This window comes from Typopeltis vanoorti, chromosome 12, assembly GCF_054136105.1.
Source record: "Typopeltis vanoorti isolate ZY-2024b chromosome 12, IOZ_Tvanoo_1.0, whole genome shotgun sequence".
Taxonomy (NCBI): Eukaryota; Metazoa; Arthropoda; class Arachnida; order Uropygi; family Thelyphonidae; genus Typopeltis; species Typopeltis vanoorti.
Genome location: NC_143560.1, coordinates 5723145 through 5741618, shown reverse-complemented (window position 1 = coordinate 5741618; position 18474 = coordinate 5723145). Strand labels below are relative to the sequence as shown.

The 18474-nt window shown below is 33.8% G+C and overlaps 1 protein-coding gene across 5 annotated transcripts in view; it reads left to right on the top strand.

The window, feature by feature from the left end:
- The window catches only part of LOC150100558 (FHF complex subunit HOOK-interacting protein 1B-like), a 303141-nt gene extending 285929 nt beyond the window's left edge, over positions 1 to 17212 (top strand). For 4 of the 5 annotated variants that reach the window (XM_090401613.1, XM_090401614.1, XM_090401612.1 and 1 more), the window contains exon 13: positions 15766 to 17212. In XM_090401613.1, coding sequence (XP_090257739.1) covers positions 15766 to 15934 — 169 coding nt within the window. In that variant the 3' untranslated portion in view covers positions 15935 to 17212. Of the gene's footprint in view, positions 1 to 4736; positions 4791 to 15765 lie in introns of those variants that run through there. The other variant, XM_090401617.1, reaches the window with a different exon arrangement.
- The last annotated feature ends 1262 nt before the right edge of the window (positions 17213 to 18474 follow it).

Below are 18474 nucleotides of genomic sequence, written 5' to 3'. Positions count from 1 at the left end.
TCAAAAGCGACACATATCTTTATTTCACCATCCAGTTATTTCAGCATTCCTGGTTGAGAGTGCATTAACTACCAAAGCTATTACAATCTCGCTCCTGAAAAAACAGGCCCTAAAATGATCCTGCTAAACGAGAATCCAATTGTTATGAAAATCTTAGCAAGATCACCATATAAAAAAAATCCACCAGGCACCTCCATAGAAAAATGAATACTTCTTTATCTGCTGAAAATCTAAAATAAACATAAGAACTGACCATGACATATTAGATGAAATATTAAACATTTTTCCTGAAAAGGAGGTGGACTAGCCATTTTTACTTCTCAAAATGAAATGACAAAAGCTAGACAAATGTAAGCCTTCAACCTCTCAGAAATCAGATATATCCACAGAAGCAAAGGAATATTGAAACACTTCATGGAACTGTCATGGTTTTCACCAAGATATTGATACCGAGTTACTTATTCATAAACATAAACTTTGTCTGCAGGAAACATTTTAAACCCAACTAAGATCCATCCTTAAGATGTTTCACTATATCTTTAGGTACCTAATCCCTTTTTTCAGTATGTCCGACTTAATGCTGCCCTGGAAGCTGTAGCCAACATCTCTCAGTATAATTTATTATAATATGTTCATATGCTTACCACCAGATTCTGAGTTAACCCAGAATGACCTTGATAATCATGCCTCTATGTATGGGCAGTTGCCTCTGCCCATACTTTTTATGAGCATCTTTAATTAACACTGTACACTGGAAGGTGATGTTAATGGATGAGGCCAAATGGTTGAATGTGCATTTCATGATATGAACCTCTTTTCTTAATAATGGGCATAATCCTTGTTTCATATGCTTATCTGCTCATATTTTGAATGTTCTTCATGGATGCCCAGTGGAAAATTGACCAGTCAGCACGACCTTTTTTGATCTTTTGTGGCTTAAGATTTCCCTGCCTCATGTCTCATTCAGCTGCTGTCTCTTCTGTTCCCCCAATTCTGAAAATCATTTTTGTGGGACATATTCTCCTCTCAGCCATTCACAGTCCTGTATAGTTTTACATTACAACAGTGCCAAGTGGGAAGATCTCCATGACTTTTACTCCTCCTCCTTTCCATGGTCAGAGTACTGTTTCTGTTCTTCACATCTAAATGCTTACTGTGATCTTGTTACAGAAATTATCCATGTTGGAATGGAGGTTTCATTCCTCACCCTGTTCAAAATTCCCATCCTATATATCTAAACCATGGTTTTCCAAAAAATATATACTAGGGTAGTCCAAGAAGGGGAAGAAGGGCTTATCAGAAGTGGCTTAAGACAAACACCACAGCTTCATTCACATTGTATCTGACATCTACGATACTCGCTAAATTATCATTAAAAAAGCAAAGTCTGACTTTGATAATGCTAAATATTTAAACTCACTACCTGTGCTAATGGGTCATGCCTTCTGGTCCCTTGCAATGGCTATTGGACATAATTTTTATCCATCTGTTCTTCCACCCCTTTCTCATCCAAATGGTAGAATTGCAACATCATTCTTCTCATCTGACTCCCGCATAAATGATGAAGGCAAATCACCACTTCTTTTACCTAGAACATTACATCATAAACTCTCCTATAGAAAGACATCAGAAGAATCTTGGAAGAACCTGAATACCAAAAAAAAAGGCTTCTTGCCTTGATAGAATTCTTCTGAACTAATACCTGTACTTTATCATCTTTACACTATATTATGTTCAGTGGGCATCTACTCTGCAGAATTGGAAGCAAACTCACATGGCCAATATCCCCCCCCCCAAAAAAAGTACTAAGTGTCTACCATCCAATCCATCCAATTACCAATCTTTTGCTCTTGCCTCATTTGTCTAAAGCAGTGTTTCTCACACTTCAGATATCTGTGTACCCCTTCTTAAAATTTCATTATGACCAAGTATCCCCTTATCAAAATAATAAGTATATTTCATTGTAAATGTCTATTTAGACTGTTCATATTTGATCTTTATATACTGTAATAAACACAAAAACTTATTCTGATTATTAGACCATTGGTTTAATAAACATATGTACAGGAATGCCAACTAGTTTCGCTAGCATGCTGTCTAGCTTTGTCAAGACTAAAAAGGTGAAAAAATAATAACAAAAAACGAAAGAATACAGTAACTGTTTACAAGGGTTAGGCAACCAAATTTGACAATGTATGCATGTAGCGAAATGCTTCACTCGTTATTGTGAATACATGTCGAATAGTTTTTAGCGTACTGTAGTTCCGCTATACTTAATGAATTAATCAGATTTTTCCATGTATCTTCAGGTTATTTCCTAATAATCTGAAATAACCTGAACAGAAATCAAGGAACAGTATTGAAAGATACATGGAAAAATCTGATTAATTCATTAAGTATAGCGGAACTACAGTACACTAAAAACTATGTAACGCATATTCACCATAATGACTGAAGCATCTCGCTACATGCATACATTATTGTCACACGAGCTGTCAAATTTGGTTGCCTAACATTTCTAAACAGTTACTGTATTCTTTAGTTTTTTTGCATTTTTTTTTCACCTTTTTAGTCTTGATAAAACTAGACAGCATGCTAGCGAAACTAGTCAGCATTCTTGTACATATGTGTATTAAACTGATGGTCCTATAATAATCAGAATAAGTTTTTGTGTTTATTACTGTAAATGTCTATATTATTTGAATTTAGATGTACATGTAAACAAAAAATATGATTTATTTTTACCAGAACAAAATTTATAAAGATACTATACATTTTTACTTAATTTAAATAATTTTCATCAATGAGAGAAGTGAAATTGCTTATGGTAGGATAAAATTTTAGCAAAATTTGGCTTTATAGTTAATTTCAGTCTCAGATGCTGCTAGACATCTATAATGTGGTTCTTCTTCTTCATCTTAATATTTACAAGAGCTGAAAATCCAACTTTGCACAGATATGAACTTGGAAATGGGAAAATGAACCTTAGAGCTTTATCTGTTAATTTGGGAAATGCATTCTATATTTGTAGCCAAAAAAATTATAATGTATTCTCATTTTATTTGTTTTTTAGGAAACCATCAGAAGTTAGTTCTAAAAGTTGTTCTATTGGCGACAGACCCTTTGGCATAGATTTATTGATATTGAAAGGGTAGCTTATCTACTCAATATTAATGTCCAATTCAGGGAAATACTTTTCTAGATTTGTTTCTAAGCTTTGTAAATGCTGCATGATAATAATTTTCACATCATCATCATCATCATCAATTTGTTCATTCGAACTTGCGAACAATTCATGAAGAGATAGAAACGTGTCATATTCTCCATTACCAACCCGCTTTTGCTATAACTTCATCTTTGCAATATGGTGTTTACTTTATCTTGGACATAAAATATAGAAATTTCTTTGCCTTGTAAAGACACATTAAAATTATTTAATACAGTAAATATATCTGCCAGGAATGCTAATTGATTGAGTCATTTCCAATTGAAAATATTTTTTCAATTCAAAATTTTCATCAAGAAAAACTTGTAGTTCATTTCGAAGTTCAAATAAATGAGTAAGGGCTTTTCTATGAGAAAGCCAATGAACATCAGTAAGGAAAAGTAGTTGTGTATGATTACTTCCCATTTTTTCACAAAGTTGAGAGAAAATTCTGGCATTTAGAGGAGTGCCTTTAATATAATTTATGATTTTTACAGAGAACTTTTCTTAGGTCTGTTGACATCATATGTATAGCCAAAGCCAAAGTGTATGCAGTGGCATGTCGACTCTGCATCAAGTACAACAGCTTGAATCCTTGAAACAAGCCCTTTTTAGATCCAACCATGGATTTCTCTCCGTCCTTGCTTATTCAAACACAAACTTTTCCAATCATGCTTATTTTGATGCATAAATGTATGTATATTGTCGAATATTTCTTCTCCTGTTGTATGTTCTGGCAAGGATTGGCAAAATAAAAGGTCATTATGAAGTTTTTGATTTTTTTTCATACCTAACAAACACTAGAAAATTTGTAATGTAGGTGGATTCATCGACCTGCAACGCATAATAATGACTCTTATGTATATCGGATAACAATGTTTGTTTTACATTTTCAGCCCCTTTCAGTGATTCTTCGATGAACAATACTATTTGAAAGGCAAATTCGATCAGAAGACCTTTTGCATTTTGCATTATCTCCGATCATAATTTCTGCTATTATTTTTTGCTGCAGGCTTGACCAAAGTTTCACTTTTTTGTTTCCACCAATTGTTTCCACTTTTTTGCTATTAACAGCGACACACAATATGAAGCTTTTAAAGACTTCTTATTTACTATCAACATTATTTTTTGAGATTCTTTTACATTTTTTAGTTTATTTTGAAAAAATTCTACAGATTTCTCCTTGTATTCATTATGTTTCGATTCAAAATGGCAATTTAAATTAGATGGTTTCATGCTTTCATTTTTTAATCCATTCTTTAACCAGTAATCCATACTTAAGAATTTGAAAGCTAAAAAAATTATATTTATTATAGATATTATAACTTCCATGCATTATTAAAGCAATAATATCACTGTAAAAGTAGTACAAACCTATTAATCGTTCTATTAACTAAAAACAAATTTGTAATATGATAAAATAATGAAGCACATTGATTAATATCTGCTTAACTGTCTTAATTAATCTACTAATGATTCATATAATTAATTTTTTATCAGTCTCTATCATACGCTCTTCACGTTGTTGCAGGCTCACAATGTACATTCATATACGAAGCTGAACGAAGATTCACAAGTGATCGCCTGCGAATTTGCAAACTATTCAAATGAAGCAGTTATCACAATTTGAGTAGGAGAATTCATACATAACATATATAATTTATTGAGAAATATATACGTTTAAAATAATTTTTTTTTTTTTAATAATGATTCCATGTGTTAATGATGCATAGCCGAAAATTGCCACATACCTCCTGAAGATCTTTCACATACCCCTGTGGTACATGTACCACACTTTGAGAAACACTGTTCTAAAGTAATGGAGAAGGTTATCAACGACGACTGCCAATATGGCTTTCACCAGTCAAGATCCACAGCAGATCTAGCCCAGGGTTTCCCAAAGCCGGCTTCACAGAGTCCTAAGGCTCCACAGCTGAAATTCTAAGGCGCTACGAATCTTGTTTGCAAACATTCACTTTTTTTTTTTAATGAATCGATGATACGGTGAAATGTTATGATGCTACAAATTACATCCATCATACCAGACTTTGGAATACTCTGCAGTTCAAAACAAAACACTGTACTGTAGTCATTAAAATGAACTTAAATTTTTTTAAATTTACAGAGCACTAAATTGTAAAATGGTGAGTGTTTATTGATTTCTTATTATTTTTTTTTTCATGTTTATTTTGAAGGTTGAGTTGTGAGGGCTCTGCAAAAAAAAAAAAAAAAAAAAAAAAAAATTTGCTTGCTTTAGGGCTCCACTTTAGCAAGAAGTTTGGGAAACCCTGTCATAGCCGAAATCTCCCACCTCTGACACATGCTACAGAAAAGTTTAAAGAAACTTGTGCTGTTGTATTTGATATGGTCTGACATCAAGGGCTTCTCAGCAAATTGCTGTCTGGTCTATCTTCCTCCCTTTCTAATTGGATTGTCAGTTTTCTCTCTGATTGTTCATTATATGTAATGGTGGAAAGTGTTCTCTCTCTCTCTCTCTCTCCAGATTTTCCTGTTATGCAGATGTTCCTCAAGGCTTTATTTTGCCAACCCTCCTCCTTATATATAAAAATTATCTCCTCTTAATAACTTCAATCCCTATTCACGGTTTTGCTGATGACAACACTCTGCATTCATTCTGTTTATACAGTAAACCTTACGATGCTCAAACATCTCAAGCTTCAAGATCAGCTATAAGTACTTTAATGCAGGTCTTCACACCACCTTGCAATTGGACAACAACCTAGTCACCTTCAGTGCTTCCAAAACACAGTTTTGCTTGTTTTCTCACAAAAAAAAACTTAATTCTTCTCCACTTTGATACAAACAGATAAAAGAATAAAGATTTTATGTTAAGAATAATGAAGATTTATTCAAAGCCTCTGTAACTTAGCCTGTTTATGTCTATGTCCCGTCTAGGATGCAAAGAACCTTTATCACGGCTTTTCAATTAAAGTTGAGCTTTTCGGAAACTCAGGATTTTCATCTTTCAAAACAGGCAAATGAGTCTTTGACTCCATTGGGTCTTGGGTAATAATAATAATAATAATACTCAACTTAACAGTCATGACCAGATCACTCTTCTTGGACTGACTTTCATTCCTTATCTATCCTGGCATTATCACATCACTTTTATATAATTTTCAGCTTCTAGAAAACATGGCACTTTTTGGCTCAAGGTGTTACTTTTCTCTTGGCCTGTTGCTTACTCTGTACAAACTTTAAATTTGCTCAACCTTGAAATACTGCTCTCGCATTTGGGATGGTGCACGTAAGACCTATTTAAGAATTCTTGATGTGGTTTGGTTGGTTGGTGATCCTCTCTTACAGACTCTCTTCAACCTCTGCCTTGTAGATAGTTTTCACATTGTTCTCTTCTATAGATATCTCCATGGTCACTATTCAGCAGAACTAGCATCCATTATGTCCCCTATTTCTGCTAAATTTATAGGAACACGAGAAGCAACTGTCCAACATCCTTTTATAGTTGAACTGTAGACTCACCAAACATTACTCTGTCATCTTTTATTCCATCTACCTCAGTTCTGTGGACATTTTCTCCCATGAAATATTGCCCAAGGACTATAACTTCCAGCTCTTCCAAAAGGATATCAACAAATTACTTTGCTCTTGACACCCAGCCAAAACATGGCATTTATTTGCTATATACCTTGACTTCTTGAATTGGGGAGTGATATAAAAAAATTACATTTTCTCTATTATATTTCAGAGAAAGCCAATCACATCAAATCTCAGTTTTAAATGTGCTCAGGCCAAAGCATGCTCTGTTGATGCCTGAGCCAAAAGTAATCTCAGATCCAGTTTATATTGTCTATCAATTATGCAACGTTGCAAATATGGGATAAAATCAAGAAAACAATGGATAGAAACTGCTCCTCTAATCTGGAGCATAATGAATGTGCAGTTGCTGAATTTGAAGCACTTGAACACGTTTTAGGTGAAAGCTATGCTAGAATCATCTAAGCAAGAGCTTTATATCCTCCATAATTTCTAAAATTCAAGGAACAACAACAGAAATTGAGGCTAAATATCTCTTCAAAATTGGACAGAACTACACTGACAGCCATTCGTTAACATCCATCTGATAAAACATCTCCTGTCGTCTTCTGTGGATCTCCTCCACTTACTATCCAACAGAATACTTACTGAGGAGAGTTTCTCGATCTGTTGCATAAGACAATTGTTTTTGCCTTCCCAGAGCTAGGAAAAGATCCAAAAATAGCAAATAGTTATCATCCTCTCATCCTGACCAGCTGTCTTTATAAGATCTTAGAGAAAATGGTTAATGCCAGACTTCTATGGTATTTAGAAAGCAGTGATATTTTTTCCAACAGATGGTGTGCTTTTGTAGATGCCAGTCAACATTAGACCATTTGATCCATTTAGATATATCTATCAGGGATGCATCCCTGAAACATGACAGTCTAGTTTTTTTTTTTTTTTTTTTTTTTCTTGCCATGGAAAAGTAGCATAGTCTGTAGATATGGCATATTCCCAAGGCTCTGTTCTAAGTGTAACCTCTTTGCTGTTAATTTAAACTTATTCACTGGACAACTTCCCAATTTTAGGTAATGCTCTATATGTAGATTTATTTGTCAGTCAATCTTGTAACATGAGAGGCAACTTCAACAAACAGTTCATATATGTTTATGGGCTTGTAATCTTCAGATTTTCAGCAGGGGAGAGAAAAAAAAACATCTCTATACCTATTAGTCCAGTAGCTGCAGATGTGAAATTCTCAAGACTCATTTTTGACATAAAAAAGCATACATTCCTTGTACACATTTGTCGACTAAGAGAAACGTGCAAGCGAGCATTGAATATCCTCTGCACTATCATCTATATAATGGGGATACTGATTGATGTTCCTTGTTTAGTCTGTGTCAAGCTTGAGTCTAAAACAGGTGTGTCACTGAAGCTGGACTGGTGTCAGGGCCTTCTCTTTGAATGTCTCACTTTGCACCATGATGGTGGCCCATTTGAAATTAGCATTTCGACCTGCAACTGACAGATATACACTTACATATTCAAAGCATTGGGCAGAAATACATTTCTGCCAATGCTTTGAATATGTAAGTGTAAGAATATCAATAAAGATTATGGTGCATAAATTTCACATAACTGTAATTTACTTATATTTGTTTTTTACAGTATTATATTTATACAAGGTGACATGAATGATTTCTGCCTATTTTTACGAAGAAACAAGCAACAGGAAATGCACATGCAGTAATTGAAAAACTCAGAGTTCATCAAGATGAAGCATGGCTGCACATCCATCACAAAATCATGTCCCTTTTGAATATTGAACTTCTTGACAGATGGATAGGCTGAATGGGACCTACAGCCTGATCTTCATGGTCACCGGACCTTACACCCCCCCCCCTAGATTTTTTCTTCTGGGGGTATTGTAAAGGACAAAGTTTATGTGCCGCCTTTGCCACAAAACTTGGTTGATCTGAATGATTGCATACACGCATAGCCTTAGAAACGATTGATTGTCAAATGTTGGTTTCTGTGTGGCAAGAAGTTGCATATCATGTTGATGTGTGCTGCGTGACACGTGTACACATTGAACTTTTATAAATCAGGTACAAAAATTGCTTCAGTTACTATTTCAACTAATGCAAGTTTTGTATTGTTGTGTTCAATAGTTTTTGTTCAATAAATGTTTTTAATTGCTCACATCATTTTGATTCACCCTGTGTATGTATGTATATGTGTTATATATATGCTGAGCATGAATTTCATAAAAAAAGGTTTCTTTTATTATGTGATAAAGTAATTATCATATAATAAAAGAAACCTTTTTTTATGAAAAAAAAAAAATTATTTATTTGTTCACATTATACATATGGATAATAACAGAGTTCTTAAGAAGATATTCAGTGCTAGGCCAGAAGGAAAAAGGAAAATTGGAAGACCTAAATTGAGATCAGAAGATGGAGTGAGCCAGGATATTAGGACTTTGGGAGTTAAAATTAGAGGAACATAGCAATGAATAAGGAAGGCTGGCAGAAGTTAATGAAAAAGGCCAGGCCCACACTGGAGCTATCGAGCCAATGATGATAATGATGTTTTGCATTTATTATTACTGGAACTGCCATGTGGTTAAGAAGTAGTGATACAAAAGGAGATTTAAAATGTATTTAAGTAGTCTACTTGCTTACCTTAATATTGTAAGCTCAGGAACTACATAGAAATACAATTGCATGAATATTATTATTTGATTATAGTAGCATTCTTATGCCATACACTATCACAACGTGTAAGTACTGTAGCAATGCCAGCCATTACTAGTCATGTTAGTCTTAATGAAGTGAAACAGCAGAAAAAGGATTAAAAATAATATTTAATCCTTCCCATATTTCTTCTCAGTCACTAAGACATCATCAAAGAGTACAATATGAGGACTTGTAACACATAAACGCAGCACAAAACTAAGTGAAACATATGGACAAAAGAGTCTAGTCCTAAGTGGGACACCCTCTTTGGGTTCCTGTTGGTGGCCTTGAATGTAAACTGGGATCTCAAAATATTAGTGTTTCTCCTATTTTTGGAAGTAACTACATCGATGACAATATCATCACCTTCATACCCATCATATATTTCAATGTAATATCAATGATATTGCAATTTTAATAGGCACTTTGCATCCATGATAACTTTGATGTGTATGCATGTTATGGCCAGTTGGGTGGTTAATGCAACCATATTTATTAAAATGAAGCTGATGTCTGAGAGCTGCTGCAGATTCTAAAAATAGTCTTTCTCTTTTACTACTTACTATGGTGGAGCATGGTGGTTTTTTCCAATTGATTCTATGCAAGTTGGCTTACTATGTGTCTAAAGATGGTCTGCAAACCCGATTGAGCATAGTCTCATCTTGAGATGTATTTTTTGTGTTCTTCCATGTAGATGTTGGTTGATCTTTCCTGTCTGTCCATAGTAGGCCAATTTGCAGGAATGGGACACTTTATATACTCCGGACAAAAAGAGCTGATCTTTATTAGAACGTGTATAAGTAGCAAGCTTTCAGCTGGGCTTGAAAGCATGCAGAGAATGTTTTTCTTAAAGATTCTGTCTATTTTTTTCTGAAGTGCCTTGGACATAGGTATGATGATAGCATTACTAAAATATTTTTGAAGAGAAGGTAGGCAATTGGGGAAAGAATTGATTATTTTGCCGTTGCGAATTCTCTAGTTAAATTTAATGTTAAATTATCAGTAGAAGTTTTAAAGTGGATACCTTTTTATACAGGAAGTAGTATGACCATTGATGGGGAAGGAGGCTAAGAGCTTGCTAACTCTTTTGTTAATTTATAGCATAGTGAATCTATAGTATCTGCTGTAGATCTTAGGGGACAAATTGGATTTGAATATTTTTAGTAATCTGCATGTTCAGGTGGGGGATGAGAATTTTTTTTTTTTAGTGATTTCAGGAGACAAGGAAGAAACAGACTTCAATTTTCTGATCTGAGATTTGGTGGGGTTGTAATCTTAAAGATCTGTAGGTGGAGGTGGTCTTTGATAATGATGTCATTTTTCTGTTGTATTTACTGGTATTAAGAATAACAGTAGCACTTTATATGTATCAGCTCTAGTGATGACTTTACTGCTATTTTTGTGTAGCTTCCAGAGGAAGTTGTTGGGCTTGAAAGCTATTCTAAATCTGAGTTGGAAAGATGATAGATTAATTTCTTTTAGGAGGTGAAGATCGAGAAAGAATGCTGGCGACGTCAAGCATAATGATGTTTGCTATTTCCAGAGCTATGTTATGGATACCGCATTCGATGTTGAACATTAGGTCTAGTGCTGGTAATTGTTTCGGAGCAATGGCAAAATTATGGCCAAGACTAAGGGCACTGATGGCAGCATCGCTAAGCCTCTGACAACATGTTAACTATTATATGAAGAAGTTGAACTAGAGGTACAGGTTTCGAATCCACAAGACTGTAATTTTTAAGAATTCTTTCTGAACAAAGATTTCTGAAATATTAAAAAGAATGGTAGAGTTCAGTATTTAGAATAGCTGAAAGCTCTAGCTGCAATAAGCTGATAGCTGCATTGGTAGCAGCGAGGATGGTATGTATAGCAGCAATCTCTTTCCATAGTAAAGCAAAACTGGCATGCTTGTAGTTACAGAGAGCATTTTTAGATTTGAACTGGACCTTAAATTTTACACAGTTAGTAATATTCCTGTATCCCAACATCTTTTGAGAAAGGCCAGCTTGTTTAATTCCTTAGAAATTTGACACACAGGTTTATTATCATAAACCTGTGTGTTGAGGCTGGGAAAAACTCATTAGAGGCTTAATGAAGTAAAACAGTACTGAGAAAGGATTGAAAATAATATTTAATTTTTCCAATAAGTTTAGCCTTTCTTTAGACACCTTGGTAGCACATTTATCGAATGTCCTTTTCAGTATACAAAAAGCCCACTCATACAGGCAGAATACATTCACAAATTTTCCCATCACCCCCACTCCACAATATGATATTATGTACACCATACCTTTTTATATAATGGCTACAGTTCCCACAGTATCAAAAAAAATAATAATAATAATCAATCTTTTCCCCCAGTCCTCTTCAGAAAGATTTTAGTAATGTTATCATCTCCTGTGTCCAAGGCACTTCAGAAAAAATAGCCAGTATCTTAAAGAAATACAATCTTTGCATGGCTTTCAAACCCCCACCAAAAGCTTGCTACCCTTATATGTTTTACTAAATACTAAAGATCAGCTTCTTTCTCTCTCTGTGCCTGGAGTATATAAAGTGCCCCATTCCTGCAAGTTGGCCTGCTATGAACAGACAGCAAGATCAGCCAATATATGCATGGAAGAACACAAAAAATACATCTACAGTCATAACTATGGTCAATCGGCCTTGCAGACCATGCTTTAGATATGGCTCATAGATTCAATTGGAAAAAGACCACCATGCTCCATTGCAGTAAATTTAGAAGAGAAAGACTATTTCTGGAATCTGCAGCTGCTCTTAGAAATCAGCCTAATTTAAACATGGTTGCATTAAACTTCCCAAAATATAGGAAACACTAATACTTTGAGATCCCATTTTGGATCCTAGGCTGCCAACAGGTGTCCAAAGAGGGGGGGGGGGCCACACACACACACACACCTAGTTAGGACTTTCATCCTTGTATTTCACTTAGCTTTGTGTGTGTTACAAGTCTCATATTTTACTCCATGATGATGTCTCAGTGACTGAGACAAAATATTGAAAGAATTAAATATTATTTTTAATCCTTTCTCGGTGCTGTTTTTCATTTCATTAAACCTGGAATATGAGTTGCTCTCTCAGCGCTTAAGTCTTAACACCTGTTGCCCAGCAACAGGTGTTCTTGCAAATGCCAAGAAAGGGAGAACTGGAAAGGAAGATGAACTACCAAGTTAAGTGTTGCAATCACAAAGTTTTTATGTGCATATTTATGTACTCTCCAATGACGAACTGTGAGGTTAATATTGATAGACAGTACAATGGATCGAGAAATTGTATATTAGTAAGAATGTTACATGCTTAATGAGAAGCAAGTCATATATGGTCCATGAAGCAAGATGGAATCTGCAGTAAAGTTTCTTTTATTGGAAATGCCTTTGGAACTACCCAACTAAATGCAATATAATTGCCAGAGTGGTTATCTTCATGCCTATTTCAGCCAGTAAAAGAATGTTGTTTAAGGAATTTGCTGACCAGAAGAAGCAGATGTATGCAAGTATAACAGTCAAGTGAAATCTTTTACTTCATTTATGGTTGTTCTTCAGAATTTGAGAGGTAAGATAGGCTGTGTAAACGGGGGGGGGGGGGGGGGGGTATTTTTATAACATCCATACAGGGCTTGACTTCTGTAAAAATTGATGTAAGGCTTTCTGGCATTATTAAACTCTACATCAAATTTTTACATCTGAATGAGTGAGTAGAAATGAAATAAAGAAAAATAAAGAAATAAAGATGGCAGCGATAAAATAAATATTGCAAAGGAAGTTCCATATGGTTCAGTGAAACTATAAAACTTTTTGCTGAATGCTGCTCTTGTTTTGTATAGTATTTGATATCTCTAAGAATTGAATTTAACTGTGAGTCAGAGTGAAAGATATGTAATTTTATTGAGCTCGTACTGTGCAAATCCTAGAATGTTATTTAATTGCTTCTGGCCATTTTAATTATTTGCATGCATTAAGAAGTTAGATATATAGCAGAAATTAATTTACTACTTTTAATTCTGTAGAGAATTAAAATGATTCAATTTTATTAGTAATCTGTCCAGTGAGAGTTTATAGTGCAGCTGGTGAGCATTGGTAGTACTTGCTATAATATTCATTTATGCAGTATACCATAAGTCACATTTATTTGAGATTATTTCTTCCTTTTTTTTAAGCCAAAGTATCTTTTTTATGTTGCATTTTCAGAAATGAATTGTTTGGCTAATATACTAAAATTTAGGAAATAATTCCTAAATTTTACTTGACAGCTGAGCTTTTCTTAACCACGTAGTATACTGAACTGGTTGCTATGAAAATTTAGTGCAGGAGAGTTCCTGTAGCTGTCCAATCCAAATATGAATTGTTCACTGTTAAGCTCCAATACAAAATAGTGGAGCATCTGGCTAGTATGAAAGTCAGACTAATATATCTATATTGTTAATGTAAAATCCATCAGCTATATTAATAACATGCACACACACACACACACAGATACTAACATTCAACTCTACACTAGTCTCTTTAATGAGATAAATCAACAGTTTCTATTCTTCAGTTTTACTTGGCATTATGTATGAGAAGTATTAAGAAAGAAATGTAAATGCATAAACACTATCAACTTGGTAAAAAGAGCTTAACTTCTGTTAAAGGATTTAACAAGAATTATTTTTACATGAAAAAGATCAGCTGATCATTAAATTAATATGCTATGCTATAATAAATTTAGTTTAATCCTTTATCCAAGTGTGAGCAAACAAAGTTTGCGCCTGAAAGTATCTTCAGGACTGGGTTAAGGTGATACAACACCAGGGCAACTCGTTGCAAAGGTGGAGCAAGCTACCAACACTCCTATCTTAGTATCTCCTATAATGCAAAACACATCTCCTTGCGGATATGTCTAATGTTATGCATTAAGGGAAGGGCCACTACCCAGACCGGTTTCGACCTTTATTGAGGTCTCTTCAGTGGGAGCCAGGCCCAAGTAGAGATATCAGGCAGAAGCATTGGCAGAAGCAAAACACATCTCCTTGCGGATATGTCTAATGTGTTTTGCATTATAGGAGATACTAAGATAGGAGTGTTGGTAGCTTGCTCCACCTTTGCAAACAGTTGCCCTGGTGTTGTATCACCTTAACCCAGTCCTGAAGATACTTTCAGGCGCAAACTTTGTTTGCTCACACTTGGATAAAGGATTAAACTAAATTTATTATACTCTAACCAAGTGGAAAATAAACTTTCAACATCTTTCTCTAAATCCAGAGTAATTTATTAAAAAAGGGTGGCACACCAATTGGCAATTCCTATAGGTGGAGATGACCTGCTAATGCTTCTGCCTGATATCTCTACTTGGGCCTGGCTCCCACTGAAGAGACCTCAATAAAGGTCGAAACCGGTCTGGGTAGTGGCCCTTCCCTTAATGCATAACATTAGACATATCCACAAGGAGATGTGTTTTGCATTATAGGAGATACTAAGATAGGAGTGTTGGTAGCTTGCTCCACCTTTGCAAACAGTTGCCCTGGTGTTGTATCACCTTAACCCAGTCCTGAAGATACTTTCAGGCGCAAACTTTGTTTGCTCACACTTGGATAAAGGATTAAACTAAATTTATTATACTCTAACCAAGTGGAAAATAAACTTTCAACATCTTTCTCTAAATCCAGAGTAATTTATTAAAAAAGGGTGGCACACCAATTGGCAATTCCTATAGGTGGAGATGACCTGCTAATGCTTCTGCCTGATATCTCTACTTGGGCCTGGCTCCCACTGAAGAGACCTCAATAAAGGTCGAAACTGGTCTGGGTAGTGGCCCTTCCCTTAATGCATAACATTAGACATATCCGCAAGGAGATGTGTTTTGCATTATAGGAGATACTAAGATAGGAGTGTTGGTAGCTTGCTCCACCTTTGCAACGAGTTGCCCTGGTGTTGTATCACCTTAACCCAGTCCTGAAGATACTTTCAGGCGCAAACTTTGTTTGCTCACACTTGGATAAAGGATTAAACTAAATTTATTATACTCTAACCAAGTGGAAAATAAACTTTTAATATGCTATGCATGCTAAATAAATATTTTTTCATGTTTAAATTGTTGTCATCATCCCCTTTCCCATCCTCTCCTCCACAAATTTTACTTTTACATCTAAAGCACTTTGGAAGAGAGAGAGATCAGATTTTGGTGATAAATTTTTAATTAAGCAAGTGGAGTAAACTAAGTAATGATTTTTTCTTTTTGGCAGATTCATTTATTGTTTTCATTATTATTTTCTGAGCTTTTATTACTTAATCTATATTATAATAGTTATATCATTTATTCCAGGTATGTGAATAGACAATCTGAAAATAATACCGATTCTGAAAGGATAGCAAATGCCGTTCTTTCTGCCGTTGTCTTGGAGGAGTTCTTGAAAGAGTTATCTGCAATCACTCAAGAGCATGCTATTTTACAACTAGATCCAGACTTTTGGAGGTTTCAGTGGCCATTGTAAAATACTGTAAAGTGAAATTGTACAGTTCTTTCCTATATAGATCATATTTCACTGAACTTTGTCTTAAAAAGAAAAGCCCTTATTTGTTGGTTCCTTGAGCTGTTAAAAGTTAAATATATGAACTGATTTTAATTTATCTTTTTTGATGGACTGTTTTATCACTTGCTTTTAAATGATTTTAAGAACATGAACCTCTCACAAATTAAAAAAAAAATTAAAAAATTCAAACTCGAGTTTAAAACTTGTTTTTCTTTAAGTTCCTTAACTGCAGTTTATACCATGATGATGCTTAATATAAAATTTAAAGGAGAAATTATTCATTTTTATAAAAATTTAGTAATTTGTTAAATTTTTATTTAAGTGCCACAAACTAGTTTTCAGTAGCTTTAATTGTTCATCTTTGTCATATTTTTATTATTTCGATTTCTAATTTAGAAAATGAGACTGTCCTCCAACTTAATTTTTGAAACCTTCTATAAAAATTGGGAGGTTTCAGAAAAAAATATTAAATTTTGTTAAGGATATAAAGAGTTTAGATAAAATTAGTTTATTTTCATTGATTTTAATTAGTCTGAAGTTAAAGAGTAAACAGTTTTTCATTTTATTTATTTTAAACAAGTGCAGTTTCATGTGAAGCTTTTTGGTATTAGTTTAAAATTGTATGAAAAATGTGATGTTTTATTGATTTATGTTAATTTAATAGCAGTTTTATAAATCATTTCATTTTTTTTTAATGCATTTTGTGCTTTTTTGCTTTCTTTTACTTAGAAAACAATTTTTTCATTATGATTTATTACGAGTAAATAACATAGGAAAGTTATTTCAGGAAGTGGTATTTCTGAAACATTATTTTAACCAAGTTTTCTCAGTAATCAGCCTTTCCAATTTGCAATGCACATTGTATGTAGTAGGTTTCTTTTTTTTTATCTTTTGCTGAATAACATTCATAATTTTTATAATTATCTGACAATTTTATAGTGAGAATGACCATCAAATATTCTGAAAGAATGTATTTGATACATAGGTTTAGTGTGTGTGTGTGTGGATGTTCCTTCAGAGATTATTTTTATAATCCAGTGTAAATATATACAGTTTATGTTAGAAATATTGTGAATTTTAGGAAAAAAACCATAAAGATATATATATATATCTTAATTTGTACAAACCAAATATCCAAGATACTATAGTAGATATGAACAATAATGCAAAAGAAAGTCATATTGTTACCTCCATTTTTGTCATTCTGTTAAAAATAAAAATTAAAAGTACTTCCTTTTATACTCGTATTAATGTTTGATTTTTTTTAATGTATTATTTTGTCTTGATAATCAATATGAGACAAATGTGAACTTAGTTTCTATCAAAAAATTAATAAAGGCACTTCATGCATTATAAAAAACGTTAAGATCGATAAAAGTGTAGCTAGAATATATTAAAAGCAGTGGCAGGAATGAATATGACTGGCAAGAATTGCTCATTAGACAGAATCCTTTCATCTGTTCATCAGTTTCAGCATAGCATACACGAATAATGCATGTTCGCTTTAGTTGAAAAATGCCCAAGTTCACATCACTTCATTTTATGAGGGTGAGTTAGCAAGACTTTTTCCTCCTGAAAAATATTTATCTGGCTAAACTGGCCAGAGAACATGGCACATTTGACAGGCAGAAATGCACATAGTGAAATGTAATTGGATGGATTCAGGCCAAATAGAGACTGTCAGGATCATTTTTACTTTATGACAAATAGTTGAGAAATCATGGGAATATAACAAATATCTGTATTTAAGTTTTGTAGATCTAGAAAAGACATATGACAAGGTGTCAAGAGAAAAGCTATTCAAAATGCTACAGTTGTATGGTCTCAGTGGAGCATTATATCAAGCAATACGTAGTCTTTATTTGAGTTGTAAGTCAGCAGATAGAATTAAAGGAAGTACAGGAAGATGGTTGAATGTTAAATCTGGTGTCAGATTTAAGACGCCCTTGTCAGACAAGGATGTATATTATCCCCTCTGTTATTCATTATATATATATTAGGATAACCAAGTAATTTTATAAACTTGGTTATTTTAACTCCTAATCCCAAGTATGCAAACAATTAAGTTTGCACCAGAAACAAAGTTCAGGCGCAAACTTAATTGTTTGCATACTTGGGATTAGGAGTTAAAATAACCAAGTTTATAAAATTACTTGGTTATCCTAATATACAATATCCCCAAGTTAAAAAATTTATTACACATATATATATATGGATCACATTATGAAGGAAAGTGGTATTAAACCTGATATCAGAATTGGAGATATTAATGTCAGCTCTTTGCTTTATGCAGGTGTTATACTTCTAAATAAATTCAGTATAAGTCTGCAAGATTCGTTAACTAAATTGAATAACTGTTTTAATAGATATGGTATGAAGGTCAGCAATAAAAAGACAAAGACAATGAAAATAGGCAGAAGCATTGAAAATATCAGCTGCATTGTTGAATGGAGAACCTATAGAACAAGTAAAACATTTCAGCTACTTAGGCATAATTTTAA